We start from the raw sequence: 17,822 nt of genomic DNA on the forward strand, positions 1-17,822 counted from the left end.
AGCACTGCTAATCTATTCCATGAATGTTGTGTTAATGTTTGAATAATAAGTGTGTATTTTGACTTTCAATTTTTTATTTTCTTGCTAATTCAGAGGTATATAAAAGATCATAAAGGTGTTTGAACAATTTTTCTTCTGGATTGGAGGCTTTTGTCCCTCAAAAATTCTAAAGGTGATGCTTACTATCTAATTAAATAAAAGATGTTGAGAAAGCTTCCTCAATGTGAATGAGAGCACCAGTTTTGCATGTAAATGGTGATATGATGCATTATTAATAATTAAAAAAAAACCATTTTGATTGCAGATTTTGGTCCCTAGGATTGAAACCATGACAGAGCAACAAAGGTCAGACATAAGCAACCTTGGAAAATCTTGTCAGCAAGCAGAAGATGCTCTTTTCACAAGGCATGGACAAATTTCAACAAATGGTTTTAGAATCTGTAGTCGTAGGACAACTTGAAAAACAAACTAACACTCCAAAAATGTCTACTGCAATGGAGAGATTGGCAGGTCTAATGAGCTTTGTGAACCAAGTAAGAAATTTACTTCACTTTCTTGAATGAAAAGCCGTTAGTTATATTCAATTTAACTTTCACCGGTTTATTATTTTACCGCTGTGTCAGTTACAGCAATGATTGAACACAATTCTGCAATAAAGAATAACCCAATTTGTTTTAGAAGTGATGAAACTAGGAAACAGTATAGTGTTGTTCCAACCCATGTTACTTAAAGGAAAAGAAAACAAACAAAAGAAGGAAATAAAACATCTTCATTCACTAACTTGAAGATTGAGAACTAGAAAATTGAAGGAAACTTTACTATGTTTGAAACTTGACAAGATTGTCATTTATATGCTCATACCTTACAAGGGCGCCATGATGCTTCAGTCCCTCAAACCCGTGAAGCAGTTCAACCACCACATTTGCTCCTTCGCCATCTACAGCCACGACATGTCTCGCCAGATCGAGACTCACCACTACTGCTCCCGCCTCAACCAAGACTTTCTCCAGTGCGTTGTCTACGACTCTGACGACGCCAACGCCTGCCTCCTCGGTCTAATTACTCCCTCACTTCCCATGCATCATGCATGCATGTTTCTTCTTGTTATTTAAACTAACTTGCTCACTCTATATGAATGCGTGCCAGGTGTGGAGTACATCATTTCTGATAGGATCTTTGAAGATCTGCCTGATGAGGAGAAGAAGCTTTGGCACTCTCATGCTTATGAGGTTTTTCACTTTCATTCTCTATTTTTATTTTGTTTCCCTGTGTCATAAATATTTTATCTTAGACTAGTTGCATTGTTATTAAATTTGTACCTATTTATATATTTGTTCATAGTTTTCTAACCTTATTAGTTTCAACTTTTTTTAGTTTTTACTTGATTCTACTGTTTAGTGTTTTATGTTTTATGACTTCAAGAGAAATTAGATTGGTCAGTTTAATAGGAATTTTCTCAGTAAGCATTCTAGATACATTGGAGAATCTTTCACAACTATCCTTACTTGATGGAAATGATTTATCTGGTTCTATACCAGAAACATTAGGACTAGTTCAGACACTTGAGATTCTGTAAGTAATTACCTCATATTTCAGTTTTTTAATAAATTTTCTTGACTCTTTCTACCAATCTAATTTTATTTTTTTTCTTTATATTATTTGACTAGTTATATATTGTTTCTAATGACATCTTTTCATTGTTATAATTTCAATTTATAACAGCCGGCTTGATAGAAATTCCCTGACAGGAGAGGTTCCTACAAATCTTTGTAAGAGATGAGTTTGGATAATGAAGTTGGAGTGTTGGAGCAAGAAACAAAGATGTTGGAGCAAGTTCCCAGGATGAAACTCACACAAGAGACCAAGAAACTAAGGCAGGCTTGTTTTAAAGTTAATTAGAAAAGGAGAAAACTTTTGGTCTCCAAATCTTATTCATCATCACTTAGCTAAGCTACTTGTCTTGTATATTCATATTATAAGTAGTAAATACATCACTTATTAGATGGTTTAAATACATTATTAGATATTAACATAGTTTAGGAAACTGCATGGTAGATTTGACTGATTAGTGTTTATTGCAATGCTTGTATTTTGGTAAGTTTAGTAAGACAAGGTTTTGTATAAGAGTTATTACTTTTGATTTTCAATAATAAAAAATTATATATTATATTAATATTTTGTATACGAGTTATATAATATTTCATTTATGGATTATGATTTTTTGCTATTGTGAAATTTTAATCACAATTATTTATTTAACGCAATAAAAATGACAGTAAAAATTATTTTTTTAAACGATAAAAAATGTCACTGTCAGGGTAAAACGGCAGTTCAAAAATGCCTTTTTAACTAATAAAAACGCTACTGTCAGGGTAAAAATGGTGGTTCAAAAATACCGTTTTAACCAATCAAAACGCCACTCTGTCAAGGTAATAATGGCGGTTCAAACTGCCGTTTTAACCTATCCAAAAATCGCCATGTTAACGCTGGAAATAACAGCGGTTTGAACTGCCATTTTAACCAACCAAAACGCCACTCTGTCAGGGTAATAATGGCGGTTCAAACTGCCGTTTTAACCTATCCAAAAATCGTCATTTTAACCCTGGAAATAACGGCGGTTTGAATCGCCATTTTAACCTATTCAAAAACCGTTGTTTTAACCCAGGAAATTGTGGCAGTTTTCAGAAAACCTCCGTAATAACGAAAATGGCACCCAGAATTACGTCACTGTACGAAACCGCCATTCTTAGTAATAATGGCAGTTCAAACCACCGTAAATACCAAAAAAAATCGTCGTTTTTACCAGAAATTTTTGTAGTGTGTCCTGTTAGCGAACCATTGGACAGTCCCTGCGAGTGCGCATCCCCAAGCTCAAAATCATAATCATTCAAAATAAAAATATCCATGGGAGAGAGCTCATCCGGAAAGGTCTAAGTGTCTGGCCACTCTTACGATGCAGGGTCAACAGAATTTCGGATCTCAACCTGGAGCAAGTGGAGCCGACCCACTGCATCTACCTAAGAAAATCCAAAATTCAGATAACTTCTCAAATCTCAAATCATTCTTGACTGGGAGCAAGTGGGGGCTAACCACTGCATCTACCCCAAGAGACTCAAACCAAACTCGGAGCAAGTGGATCAATGCCACTGCATCTACCCAAGCAGGTGTATCACAATCAGGATCATATTCAATATCAATCTCATAATCATTATCATTCTCATTATTAATCTCGTAATCATCACCATTCTCTTTATCAATCTCATAATCATCATCATTTTCATTAAGAATCTCATCATCATCATCATTCTCATTAATAATATCATAATCATCATCATTCTCACTTAACATCTTGTTCATTTCTCTCAATTTTACTAACTCAATTCGTTTGGCTTTATCCTTAACTCTTCCATTCTCAATTCTACCGGCTCTAGACTCGTATCAAAGTTTATAAAGGTTTAGAGACCAAAAGAATAGTTGAAAGCCATAAAAATATATTTTTCCAAATTCTAGGAGGTGTGCGCATGCATACATGTGGTGTGCGTACGCAGAGGCTAAAAACTTGGGATCCGCGTACGCATGCAAAGCTCCGCGTACGCATGAGTTAAAAATTTAGTTAGTCACGTATGCATGTCAAAGGCCACGTACACATTCATATAAAAAAAACTGAAAATCTGATGTTGCAAAAATCAGCTTTTCAGTCCAATTTTCAAAACCTCATAACTTTTTCCACAAAATTCCTTATTCAACCATTCTTGAACCGTTGGAAATATCGATAAATGAATTTTCATAAAAATATAATCTTGAAAGTTTTTCAACTCCGAGAATTGAGTTGCGGCCCACCGAAGTTGGCCAAAAATCTATTTTTACAAAAAATACACATTTACCAATTTTCCAATGATTCACTAGCCTCAATCATTTTCGACTAACAAAATGAACCCAAACCAACTGCAGTTACATATTCACACACAACCAAATTCAAACCTACTCCATCTACACATTCCAACTCAAATACATCCAGGGACGGACCTACATAGGGCAGGAGGGGGTTCACTCTCATGTTAATTTTTTAAAATATATATATATATATATATATATATATATATATATATATATATATGTAATATGTTTTTATTTTAAATTTTAAATGACCTCATTACAAATAAATAAACCCAATTATTTAAAGTCCCAAACTCATTTTATATTTTTATTATTTTGACTATTAGTTAACCTAATCAAATTTAATCTTCTCCCATTCTCAAATCCTAGCCATCACCACTTCTTTATTCTCTTAAACCCTTTTCTCAGTTTTATATTTTCAACCTTTTTTTCTATTCTTTGTTTAGTGGTTATCTTCTTTTCATCAAAAGGTAAATTTTAAATCCTCTATTTTTTTATATACCTCTTTACGACTCTATGTATCTTTTAATTTCATTGTTTCTCTTTTTGATATTTTCAATTACAAATTTTAATTCAAGCAATTATAGTTTAGGTATTAATCTAATTTTTTATTCTCTTCATAAATTTATATATTTTATTTTATTCTCAATTTAGTGACCCTTATTATTTATTTGTTTATCTTTCGTTCTATTTTATTATATGTAATTATATTGCATATAAATTTCTAAAGTCAATTGATCAATTCATTAATTTAGAATATATTTTTTTGTTTTTAAAAATAGTAATAAAAAAATTTTTAAAATAGTAATGATTGTTTGGTTACATATATAGAGACATTCAATCAAGTTGATAATGAAATAATTATTTAACATTTTCAAAATATGAAAACAAGAAGACAAGTACCTTCAAGATTTGAAGAAAAAAAATTAGCAGCTAATGTAATTTTTTACTTTTTTTGTATTTGAATAATTAATGTGTGCTTTTATTTTATTAAATTTGAATTAATATATCTTTTGATAATAATATGCATTATTTTTGCTCCCTCAACATAAATTTTCTGGGTCCGTCACTGAATACATCCATTCCACATTTCAAAAATCTCATTTTTCACTATTTCATCAATCAATCAAATTCTCATACATTCCGTACCAATTTTCATTTAATCTCATACATTATCACACAATTCAATCATCACTTACCGTCCTTACCTTTTTCTGGCCTCCGGTCCAAAATCTACGGCCTCTAGCCCAAATTCACAATTTCAATGCATATTCCACAAACCAATAATCATTATCCTATTCATCAAATTTTTCAACACACCAAACATGCAATTTCACACAATTATCAACTCAATCATTAATTTACATAACATATCAACTATACATATTAATACCAACCATTTGCACAATCCAAACCTAATCCTATGGGAATCTAGCCAAGGAATTCTCATCACACCACATGGTACTTAAATGAAACTTAAACCGTACCTTAATAACGGCGGTTCACACCCAAACACATCATAACTCAAGCTTCCAAAGCTCTCAATCATCACCAATAAGCTTTAGCCACCAACACCTTGTTCCATGTTCTCCAAATACAACCAACAACACTAATATAACCAATTTCACATATATACATTAATCTAGGGTTCATAAAATTTGATAAATTACAAGGGTTTGAGGATTTCTTACCTTAGTCCGTAGGAAATAGAGATAGAACCCACTTAGAATCTATGTTATAGTATCCTTAAACAATCAAAATCACAAGATTTCAACACTAACTACCCAAAATGCATAACAATGAGAAATTTCGAAAACTGGACAAAGATTTCAGATTTTCATACTGCAATACTTACATAGAAATGAAGAGAACGAGGAGAGCGATGCGTGACCGCAAACGACTCGTTAATCAGATCTCCGAATAAAAAATTATGGTGGTTTGAAGTTTGATGGAGTTAGAATTTTCTCTCTTCTTCCTCTCTTCTCTATTTCAGCATCCCACTCACTTTTTCTAGGGTTAATGAGCTGAAATGCTCATAACTAAGATTTATATATGTTGGATCTTGGGCCCACTTGGTCCCGGATCACTTGGTTTATCCCGTTGTCCCAATTTTGGGACAAAACCTTTAAGATTAGCATTTTAAATCGCGCTTTAAATATTTTTATTTTCTAAATCATAAATTCTAACTTTTTAATCTCTCTCATTCATAAATTATTTTTCTCAGCTGCAGTACCAGACAGATCTCAGCCGGTACTGCCGGTCAAATTTTCATTATGCGTTTTCACGTAAAAAGCTATGTTTTCTGACTCGAAAAAATTCAATGAGTCCAAATATCATATTTAAATTTTCAAATTATGATTCTACATTTTTCTAACCATTTTTGTCCATATTTAATTTATTATTTATTTAATTACGATTTCACCAGATTTTATAATTCCCCCCCCCCCCTCTTGGATCTGTACCTGGCAAGTAGGGTGTCTCATGCTCTCAATTGCTTTATATGCTTAAATTCCAATGCTATCTTTTCTATCCATCATTTGGTTTTTTTTCACTCTATATATGTAGGTCTTTCCTCCTCATCCGCTCATCCAAATTCTAACTACACACAATAGTTTTCTATTAATATCCAACATTATATTACGAACGAAATTTATTTTTCTTATATACTATTATTCGATAAAAACTTAGCTATTAACCAATAATAGTTCAAAAATTTTTACTTTTTTAAAATATTGAAAAACTTTTTATTCTATTTTTTAATTTTTTGACATTAATAAATGTTGATTGTGTAAAAAAACTTGATAGATATTTTTAGAATACAAAAAAAATATTATTCTAGTTTATCTTTTAGTTGGGTTAATTGTCTCTAATGAATTAGAAGATTTAGTTTTCGTTGTTGGTTATTAGAATAAACCTAGTGAAATGAGTATGTCAGATTGTAATTTAAAATGTTGGATAATATAGTTTTCAGTATGGACTATTCAAATAAACCAAGTAAAATGAGTATATTAGATTTCAATTTAAAATATTGGTTAACAAGGATGTTGGTTTTCGGGTGTCAGCAATTTTTGGTGAAAGTGCGGATTTTATTTGAAAAGTCTTTCTGGTTCCATTCAATAATTGATAAAATTGATTTCAAATCCACTTATCTTATATCGGATGGCTTATCGGTGTATATTGAATTGTTGCTGACAATTTCATTAATTAAAATTGATTTTCACAGATGGAATCTTGCAATATCGAGGATGCAGGCGGTGTGCACGGCAGGGTAAGAGATAGGAATGGGAATGGAGAGCATGGGTGTAATGAGGATTTTGACGATACATGTGATGTCGGTGCCGTCGACACTGTATCTGATGAGGATACATCAGACTACGGTAACATTATCGGATTCAGTAACCAGTAGATAATGAGAGTGCCTATGAATTTTATTATAAATTTGGGAGATGTCATGAATTCGGTGTGCGCAAAGGAGATTATGGGAAGAATGACGATAAAAATTTGATACGAAAAATGTTCTTTTGCAGTAAGACAGGATTGAGGGATAAAAAACACCTTCGTATATTGGATAGACAAAGGGGTCACCTTTGTATTATTATATTTTAAAATTCCAACAAATATATTAACATATTCAAAATGTTTACCAAGGATCTACGAAAACAATTTTAATTGAACACTAAATTCTATCATCGATCTACAATCGTTACAATACAAAAATTTTATCACGTACAAAAAGTATTATCATCAAAATAAATTCTAAATGAACCAAAACTAAATTCTAAATACAAAACTATTTTATTCTTGTGCACTATTATAATTTTTTTATAACATAAATTATTCATCCTACTATAAAGATTAACCATAACTAATAATAAAATCATAACTAATGAACGATTATACTCTAAAATATTATTAAGAATATGATTATTAAGAGTATTAGAATAAAAATAACATGTGAAAATACGACTAAATTAACATTTTTAACATCACAAAAACATATCTTCACAAAAAAAAAGTCCACTTTTCATAAAATAAAATCAATTAACACCTAGATCCAAACAAAAAAAAATTAATTAAGACCCAAACCCAAAAAAAATCAACCAAGACCCAAACCCACAATAAAGTATGTTTATTATTTTGGTTTTCTATAAAAAAAACAATTAAGACCCAAACCCAAATAAAAAATTTGGCCTGGCTCAAAAACTTATCTCCATAAAAAAAAAAAACCAAAATCCAACCCTTCGTTATCATTCATAATTGATAACTTATTACATGTATAACAACTCTATATTATTAAATATTTTAAGTCACCCACTACATACAGCCCCTTTTAAATTTTTTATCACTGCATTCAATGCATTAAAAACTAAAAAATAAAATTTCTATTAAAAGTTTTTATTTATAATATAATATTCTTAACAAGGGTTCTTAATTAAGATACTTGAGAGTAAAACTTATTTTTTAATAAAAAATTTTAAATATTTGAGATATTTTAAAAGTAAACAAATTCTCGCAGAAAAGCACAATCACATGTTAAAAAGATGATGTTCACTATGTATGAGCTTGAATTGACATCAATACTCATTAGACAACAATGGCTGATACTGATAGTAAATGTTACTTCTGAGTGTCACATTCATTACCCTTGCCCCTGCTTAGTAAGTGACGATGTTTGCTCCTACTCAATGGGGACCAAAAGAAATAAAAAAAGACAGAAGCATTTCTTTTTAACATAAAATTTGAAAAAGGTTGTATTTAGAAAGTGTAATATATGTAATTTATTTTAATAATTATATTAGTGACTATTTTTACAATTTAAATTTATAATTTTAAAATTACATAGAGATAATTTAATTATTATTCTAAGGTTTTCTTTTATCAAATGAAATAAAAAAAAAAAAGAGAATATGATAGTATACAAATGATAAGCGTCTAATTAATTAGGGTAAAAAACTCAAATAAACCAAGCTGAGAAGTTTATTATCCAAATCAGCCAAAACAAAAATTTTTTCAACAATCCACCAATGACCATTTACATATAATTCGAATCAATATGATTCGAACTACAAATACATGTAATTCGAAACAACTTGCTTCGAATTACGTTTGAATGAATATGCATGTAATTCGAATCAAGTAGATTCGAATTAGAGAAGGGTAAATCGAATTGACTCGATTCGAATTAGTAGGCTCACGTGACTCTATGGAGTTTGAATCAAATTGATTCGAATTATTCAATGTTGGTGACACTAGGTAGTTCAAATTAAGTTGATTCGAATTACTAGTGAGTTGCCTATATAATGCTACGTTAGTTGGATATATATCAAAATTTTTTTTCACATTCTTACTTGGATAGTTGGATATATATCTTATAGTTGATACAAAAGATATTTACTGTATAATTTTATTTTTCTAAAAATATTTTATATATATATATATATATATATATACTGATGATTACACAATTTTAGAAATATTTAAAAAGTATTATTAAAATTAAAATTATATTTTTTATTATTTGACAATAAAATTAAAAATTAAAAATTAGGGATTAATATTCTGTAACCAAATTTATATAATTAATGCTAAATAAGGCAAGTTCTGGCTGTTTTTTTTTTTTTGTCTACCTAGCAATATTAATCCCTAATATTTTTGTTAGGGTACAAATTTGCCACCACAACTACTGTCTACCTAGCAATATTAATCCCTAATTTTTAATTTTTAATTTTATTGTCAAATAATAAAAAATATAATTTTAATTTTAATAATATTTTTTAAATATTTCTAAAATTGTGTAATCATCAGTATATATATATATATATATATATATATATATATATATATATATATATATATAATATTTTTAGAAAAATAAAATTATACAGTAAATATCTTTTGTATCAACTATAAGATATATATCCAACTATCCAAGTAAGAATGTGAAAAAAAAATTTGATATATATCCAACTAACGTAGCATTATATAGGCAACTCACTAGTAATTCGAATCAACTTAATTCGAACTACCTAGTGTCACCAACATTGAATAATTCGAATCAATATTATTCAAACTCCATAGAGTCACATAAGCCTACTAATTCGAATTGAGTCAATTCGATTTACCCTTCTCTAATTCGAATCTACTTGATTCGAATTACATGCATATTCATTCAAACGTAATTCGAAGCAAGTTGTTTCGAATTACATGTATTTATAGTTCGAATCATATTGATTCGAATTATATATAAATGGCCATTGGTGGATTGTTGAAATAATTTTTGTTTTGGCTGATTTGGGTAATAAACTTTTCAGCTTAGTTTATTTGGGTTTTTTACCCAATTAATTATGTCCAACCTTGAAAATTAAGATGTGTTATAAGTATATTTTACAATAAAAATATTATTTCTATACTAAAATTATTCAGTAAAATTAATCATTGCGTATTTTTATATAGATATGTATAATTTAATTTATTTTTAATGTATATTTTATGTTTTAATATATACACTACTTATTATAAAATCAACCATATTAAATACACACTAAAATTAGTTATCAAAATTAGTCTATATATTATTATTATTATTATTATTATTATTATTATTATTATTATTATTATATACACAAACATATATGAAATAATAATAATTGGATATATGCTTTTTTGGCAAAGTATAAACAATAATAATAATGATTATTAGGGTAGTAAAGGGAGACAAGCTTTAGGAAGTGATAAGTGTGTGGCAATAAACTGAGTGTTTCTTTAGTTGCAAAATCCAAAATGCCAACTCAGTGAAATGAGATAGTAGTTTGCTTTTCTTTGTTTGGACAAGACCAACGTCTTTCCTAAAACAGTTTCTTGGGTTCTCCTAACAGTTGATAAGATCATAACACAACTTCAAAGTTCCACTTAAGGCAACAAATCATGTTAACCTGCCCCTACTCAAGTACAAACATTGTCCCCCACTATCAGAAATCCAAAGGTGACCGGATAAAATTTGTTCATCTTTTATGTCTTCCAATTAATTAAATAATGATATGATGCTATATATATACCTGCCTCCGACCTATCAAAAGGTATTCATGATCTAAGAAAAATTGGTATCTTTGTCTACTCCTGATTATGATTCCTAAGGCTTCAATATAATAATCTTAAGTAGACATAATTCTCTCACTACTATCTCCATTATTTCAAAAGATTGGTGTTTATCATAAATAATAAATAGTATTAGGGTTTTTTGATGATCTCTTAATCTTTAATTGTGTAAAAATTGGGATGTAAATTTATTTTGATTCTTTTTAATTATTTAATATTGATGATTTCTCGATGACAAGATCTACCTAATTAAAAGAATTTTAAAACATGCTTAGTTTATGAATACTTGCATCAACAGATATTAAGATATAAGGAACATAATTTATTTGAACGATTAATTAATAGATATTAGAGTAAGGTATTATTTTAGTTGTTAATATTTTATTTTATTCTATTTTAATTTTTTGGTCAAAATTAATTTTTTTTATTTTAAAAATATATTTTTTTATTGTTATCTTCTTTTTGTCTTATTATTTTATTATTTTTATTCTCAAATTACTGTAATAACTACTATGATCATTACAATTATCATTTTTATTATTATTTAAAAAAATTATAATGAAAAAAATATGTTTAAAAGAAAATATTTTATTCAGAAAAATAGAATAAAATAAAATAAAATATTTAAAATAAAAATAAAATATCTTAAATGTTAAATTAAAAATTAATCTAAATATTAAGAACTAAAATAGTACTTTTTATCTATCTATTAACATAAGCAAAAAGGTATATTCTATAATCTAGGTATTAACATAAGCAAAAACGTATATTCTATGATGCAAAGAACTTTTTTACAATTACAATGGAAAACAAAGCAGCAGCAACAACAGCATTAAGCCATTAAGTGAAATATTCATTTTCTCATCAATTCAGTTTTAAAAAAGAAATCCCGAAAGAGAAAATCAGGTCAAAAGAGGGTATAGATCTTCTGTCCTGTCTTAGATCTCTGGCTCCATAAATTGATCCATAAAAAAAAAATTAAATGGTTCTTGATAATTATTTCAAAAGATAATGAAGTATTTTTTTGTCTCTTAATCTTTATTTTTATGAGATTGATTAATCTCTTTGTCAATATTTTCTCTTTGTATTAACTGAATAAGCTTATATAACATGTTAAACTGTTGATTTATTCATTAAAAATTAATTACGATTAATAAATTTTTTTATTAAAAATCTCATTATCTTTTAAAGATAATTAATTGTTAAGATTGTTTATTTTTTATTATTTTTCAAATATATTAATTAAATGTACTGTGTAAAACTAAAAAATATTAGTATTTTTTTAAATTGATTTTATTTATAAAAATTAAATAGAGAATATATTAGTAATTAATGTATCATATAAATATATTTTAAAAATACATTATTGACAGAAAATATATTAATAATTAACGTATCAAAAAAACAAAAAAGATATTTTTACTATTTAGAAACCTCGTAGTCTTTCAAAAAATTATCAGAATCGAATTGAGTATTCGACTATTCGCTCTTAATCCATCCGATGATAAGCTTCTGATCTATATCCATAACATTTGGTAACCTGAACAAAATAGTATATTAAATTAATAAACATAATATGTTCAAACTATTTTATATTTTTTCGAATTAGCAGATATTTTGAAACAAATTGAGTATGGTATATATTTTGTCCTTATGCTAATAGGTAGACATAACTACATAAGTGGAGAAATTTATCATATGGAGTGAAAACACAAGACTTGGAAGTTGGAATTGAAGTTGGGAGCAATGAACATGTTGATGGGTGCAGCAATAATTTTGATGAGGCTGACAGCTTGGTATAACTCTTGGGTTACATAAATTCAATTAAATTATCAAAAACATTAATGAGTTGTGGTCTGAATCTTGCTTTGAATGATAATGGCCCTCTGGGTTTCTGTTGCCATGAAAGATCACTGCTGAGTTGACCAACACTTCAAAGTAGACCACATATAAGTCATCATGTCTTTTATATTATACAAAGACAGGCACATCACATAGGAAAAAGCTTGGTGGGCTTTCTTTTTTGTTGTTTTTTGTTTGTAGATTGAAGATTGAAGTACCATCATGATGAAATTAAAGTGCTCATAAAGGAAAATCTCTGTTTTTTATGCTTTTCTCCTCTTCTGTGTTTACATGCTATTGGAAGCAAGTGTTATCATCCTTTTCATTTATCAATAATAGACCAAATTTGCATCTCACAATCACAATGTATACAAACTTTTATTGCTAGTCTTGTACTATTTCTTTTTTAAAATGAGAACATTATTAAAGTAAATAGTAAGAATTTAATTACTCTTAAATTAAAATAATAGAACTGTCATATACATGATAAAAATTATAAATTTAAATAATAATTATTTTTTATTTTTTTATTTTACAATTCTTTTTACTTTTGAAGATTCCTTAAACTGAAAACTTTCGTTAAGCTCAATTGGACGATTTGAAATGCAGAAAGTGAGCATTGAGTGCTCATGAATCATGATATGGACTCAAATAATTTAGCTGAATTATGATATATTTACTTTTGAAAAATATCCTTATAATACATAAATTAAAAACAAAACATTAAATAGGACCTCTCCGGAATATATTTTTTCTTTTGATAAATACTTCTATAATAAATATTTTGCCATGCTTTTTTAATCTCTAACTTGATTGAATATATAATAATGAAGAAACTTAAAAATTAAAGATAAAATAAAAATAATATTACTCAACAACTCCTAATTTATAAAAGGAATAAGAGAATAATTTTTAATACCTTAATAGATTATAGGTATAATTTATAAACAATAATAATTTGACAATTAAAAAAAGTGAGAATGACAGATATAATGGAAAAAAGCAATTAATATGAAAAAAATCGATATAATAAGAAGTAGAGTAAAGTATCGTTTTTGTCCCCAACGTTTGGGGTAAATCCTATTTATGTCCCTAACATTTAAATCGTCCTATTTGTATCCTAACGTTTGTAAAAGTGATTCGATGTTATTCTGCCGTCAATTACACATCATGAGCGCTTTAGTTTGAGTTTTAAAAATCTCTTCTTGAAGTTAGAATACAAATGTCTGGGATAGAATCGATGATCTACTCCGAAAAATAGTTCATCAAATGTTGAAACTAATTCCTACAACATTTACATAATTCACTTTTTTAGGGACATAATTGAATCTAAACACAAATAGTGGGTATAATATTAAAATCGAACACATCCAAGTGAGACCTAATTGAGAATGAATACATCCAAGTGAAAATAATTGAAAAATATTATCTGATTTGTTAGTATAATTAATAGTATGATAACATTGAATCACTTTTATAAACGTTAAGGATACAAATAGGACGATTTAAACGTTAGGAACACAAATATGATTTACCCCAAACGTTAGGAACAAAAACAATACTTTACACTAAAAAGTATTCCATCTTTCTCAAGATAAGTATCTCTTTTGAAGGAATTTTAATTAAGAAAGTTTTTATAAAAATTAAGGAATTAGCTTACAATAGTACACTTGTTAAGGATAATAAAAACTAATTTTTGATTTTTTGAATACATTTAATTCATTAAAAGCATATTAAAATTATTAAAAAATAATTTTTTGATGAGAACTTTTTCTTTTTGTTCCCTTAACCAAACTTAAAAATAGAAGAAAACCAGTAACAATATTTGGTTGAAATTTGGTTACAAACTAAACTATTTGTTCACTCAATATTTTTTCTTAAGAATTAACTAAGAGAATATATCACTTTTCTTTATTAAATTTATTTAGAATTTAATTAGAATAAATTATCAATTATACCTCCGAATTTGTAAAACGCTGGCAATAATAATCTTAATATTTGTTAAAGACAATTATACTCTTGAAAATTCTAAAAACGCAACAAATTTGTCCAACCGTAAAGTGAGTCCTGTTCCGTTAAACGGAGCTTGGTGATGTAGCAGACGGAATTTCAAAGTAGCATCCTCTTAAGGCCTTCCATCTACCACATCACTAAACTCCATTTAATGGAAAAGGGCTCACTTCACGATTAGACATATTTATTGCGTTTTTAAAATTTTCAAAGGTATAATTATCTTTAACAAATATTAAAATTATTATTGTCAGCGTTTTACAAATTTAGAACATAATTAGTAATTTACTCATTTAATTAATATGTATCTTTAGAACTTATCAGTAGCTGAGTTACATACATACGAAGGAGGGCAATCCCCTCCCTCTCCCCCTTCTCGAAATAATTTTTTTACACATTTAAGTCTTTAATCTTTTAGTTTGGTCCCTCCTTAATTTTTTTTTTCTCCTCTTAACTTATGCTTTTTATATTTGTCCCCTCCAAACAAAACTTCTAATTCCACCCCCTGAAAGTCTGAAACTTATATTAAGATTATCAATTAAAAATGTTACATAAAAAAGTTATACAGTTTAAGTTTTTTTTATATTTTTATATATTTATTCAAAGAAAAGAATTTAATTTTTTTATTAATAATAACTTTAACTTATACTCTATATATATATAGACTAAACCTTTTAACATATTAGATTTAACTATCTTTGATTGTGTTTTAAGGATACATTTTAATAGTATAATAATAAAAATTTTAAAATTTTTTATGTATTTAATATTATATTTTTAAAATATGTTTTTAAAGCATAAATTAGCAAACCTCGGAAATATTAGTATACTTATACTTCTACACGAAAGTTAAGGGATTTCCATTGACCTTGAACAATTAATTTAGGTTTAAAATTGAAAGATAGTATTTAAGTTGGTGTTAACTAATCTAATCTCATTGTTAACAGGGTGGAAAGTAAATGTCTTTTCAGTCAGAGTTTAATGCTTCTTGACCTTTATCACCCGTTGGAACCTAACTCCCTTGCCGGGGTTTAAATACAAATTAAAGCAGCCTGCAACTACATTATCATCAATGCTTAAGTATAAACAGTAAATACAAAGTCGAACTAAATGCGAGCGATATAGTAATGGGAGCTGAATGAAATAAATGATGGAAAAAATTAAAAGAGATATCATTTTTGTCGACAATTTTTGAGGACTAAATCCCTATATTAATAGTCCCTTAGATTTATGACAATTTATTATACTGGTCCTGGAAATTTAGTTTTAAACATTATATTAGCTAGTCTCTGAATTTTTTTTGGGTGTTGAGTCAGCAAACATAATATTAAATTAGCTTTAACTTATTACACTAAACACAAGATTAAATGATATCGATTTAATTTTATATTTAAACAAGGCAAAAATTATGTCATTTTAAAAAATTAGAAAAAATAAAACGGTCTACACATCATGTAAATTTTTTTTGTCTTTTTATTTTTGTCTTGTTTAAGCATCGAAATAAAACGATGCTATTTAATCCTGTGTCCAGCATAGCAAGTCAGAGTTATCTTAACATTTCATTTGTTGCCTCAGTGCTAGAAAGGATTAAGTGTAATATCCGGTCTAATCGAAATTAATTAAATAATAAGTTAAATAGGAGCGAATATGGTTGGAAGGTTTGGCAATTGGAATTTAATAATTTAAATATGATATTTGGATTCAGTGAATTTTTCCAAGTCGAAAAACATAGTTTTCTGCGTAAAAGCGCGCAGTGGAATTTTGACCGGCAGTACCGACTGAGATCTGTCTAGTACTACAGCTGAGGAAATTGATTATGAGTAAATAAGATTAGGAAATGAGGAATTATAATTAGGGAAGGTAGAAATATTTAAAGTGCGATTTAGAGCGCTAATCTTAAAGGTTTTGGCCCAAAATTGGGCCAATAAGCAAAAATAAGTGAACCGGGCCTAAGTGGGCCCAAGACCCAACATATATAAACATTAGTTATGAGCATTTCAGCTCATTTTACCCTAAAAAGAAGGGTTGGGGCGCTGAAATTGAGAAGAGAGAAGAGAAGAGAGAAAACCTAACTCTCCTTGATCTTCAAACCACCATAACTTGAGCTACGGAGCTCCGATTGACGAGCCGTTTGCGGCCACGTGTCGCTCTTCTCATCCTCTACAATTCTATCTAATTTTTGTGGTGGGTATTCTATTCATCTCTGCCCAGTTTTCGAAATTCCCCACTGTTATACGTTTTTGGGTAGCTAGTGTTGAAATCTTGTGATTTTGGGTGTTTAGGAATACTCCAACATGGATTCTAAGTGGGTTCTATCCCTACTTCATATGGGCTGAGGTAAGAAGTGCTCAAACCCTTGTGATTTGTCATTTTTATGAGCCCTAGGTTGATGTATGTATGTGATATTGGTTATGTTAGTGTATTTGGTGATGTTGGTGTACAATTGGGAGATTGGTATTGCTTGAGGAGCTTTGGTAAGGCTTGGAGCTAAGGTTGGTGAAGACTTCCAAAGAAGAGGCTCAATTGGTTTGGCTACAAGAGGTACGGTTTAAGTTTCATTTAAGTACCGTGTGTTGTGATGAGAATTCCTAGGCTAGATGCCCCTAGGATTAAATTTGGATTGTGTAAATGGTTGGTGCTAATATGCATAGTTGGTATGTAATGTGAATTAATGATTGGGTTGAGAATTGTGTGGCCTTGTATGCTTGGTGTATGGAGAATTTGATGTACTGGGTAATGAGTATTGATTTGTGGTATATGCATTTAAATTGTGAAAATTGGGCCGGAGGCCGTGAATTTTGGGCCGGAGGCCGGAAAGAGGTAAGAAAGGTAAGTCGATGTGTGCATTGTATGATGGCATAAGTGATTGGATGAATTTCAGATAATGAATATATGAATGATTAGGTTGGTTATTGAATAATAAAGTTTGAGAAGTTGAAGTGTGGAATTTGGTAATTTTGGGTGAAATTATGTAGATG

At 28.7% G+C, this 17,822-nt stretch overlaps 1 protein-coding gene across 1 annotated transcript; it reads left to right on the top strand.

Annotated features, from left to right (window-relative positions):
• Nucleotides 1-875: 875 nt before the first annotated feature.
• LOC112757306 (oil body-associated protein 2A-like) lies at nucleotides 876-7,303 on the top strand. Its single transcript, XM_025805899.1, has 3 exons — nucleotides 876-1,053; nucleotides 1,147-1,229; nucleotides 7,121-7,303. Exons 1-3 carry the CDS (start codon nucleotides 876-878, stop codon nucleotides 7,301-7,303), a joined length of 444 nt encoding a protein of 147 aa, XP_025661684.1.
• The last annotated feature ends 10,519 nt before the right edge of the window (nucleotides 7,304-17,822 follow it).

Source organism: Arachis hypogaea, chromosome 16, assembly GCF_003086295.3.
Source record: "Arachis hypogaea cultivar Tifrunner chromosome 16, arahy.Tifrunner.gnm2.J5K5, whole genome shotgun sequence".
NCBI lineage: Eukaryota > Viridiplantae > Streptophyta > Magnoliopsida > Fabales > Fabaceae > Arachis > Arachis hypogaea.

Coding starts and splice junctions, on each gene's coding strand:
- LOC112757306 (XM_025805899.1), top strand. CDS start 876: ATGATGCTTCAGTCCCTCAAACCCGTGAAGCAGTTCAACCACCACATT. Junction 1,054..1,146: donor CGCCAACGCCTGCCTCCTCG/GTCTAATTACTC, acceptor AATGCGTGCCAG/GTGTGGAGTACATCATTTCT. Junction 1,230..7,120: donor GGCACTCTCATGCTTATGAG/GTTTTTCACTTT, acceptor TGATTTTCACAG/ATGGAATCTTGCAATATCGA.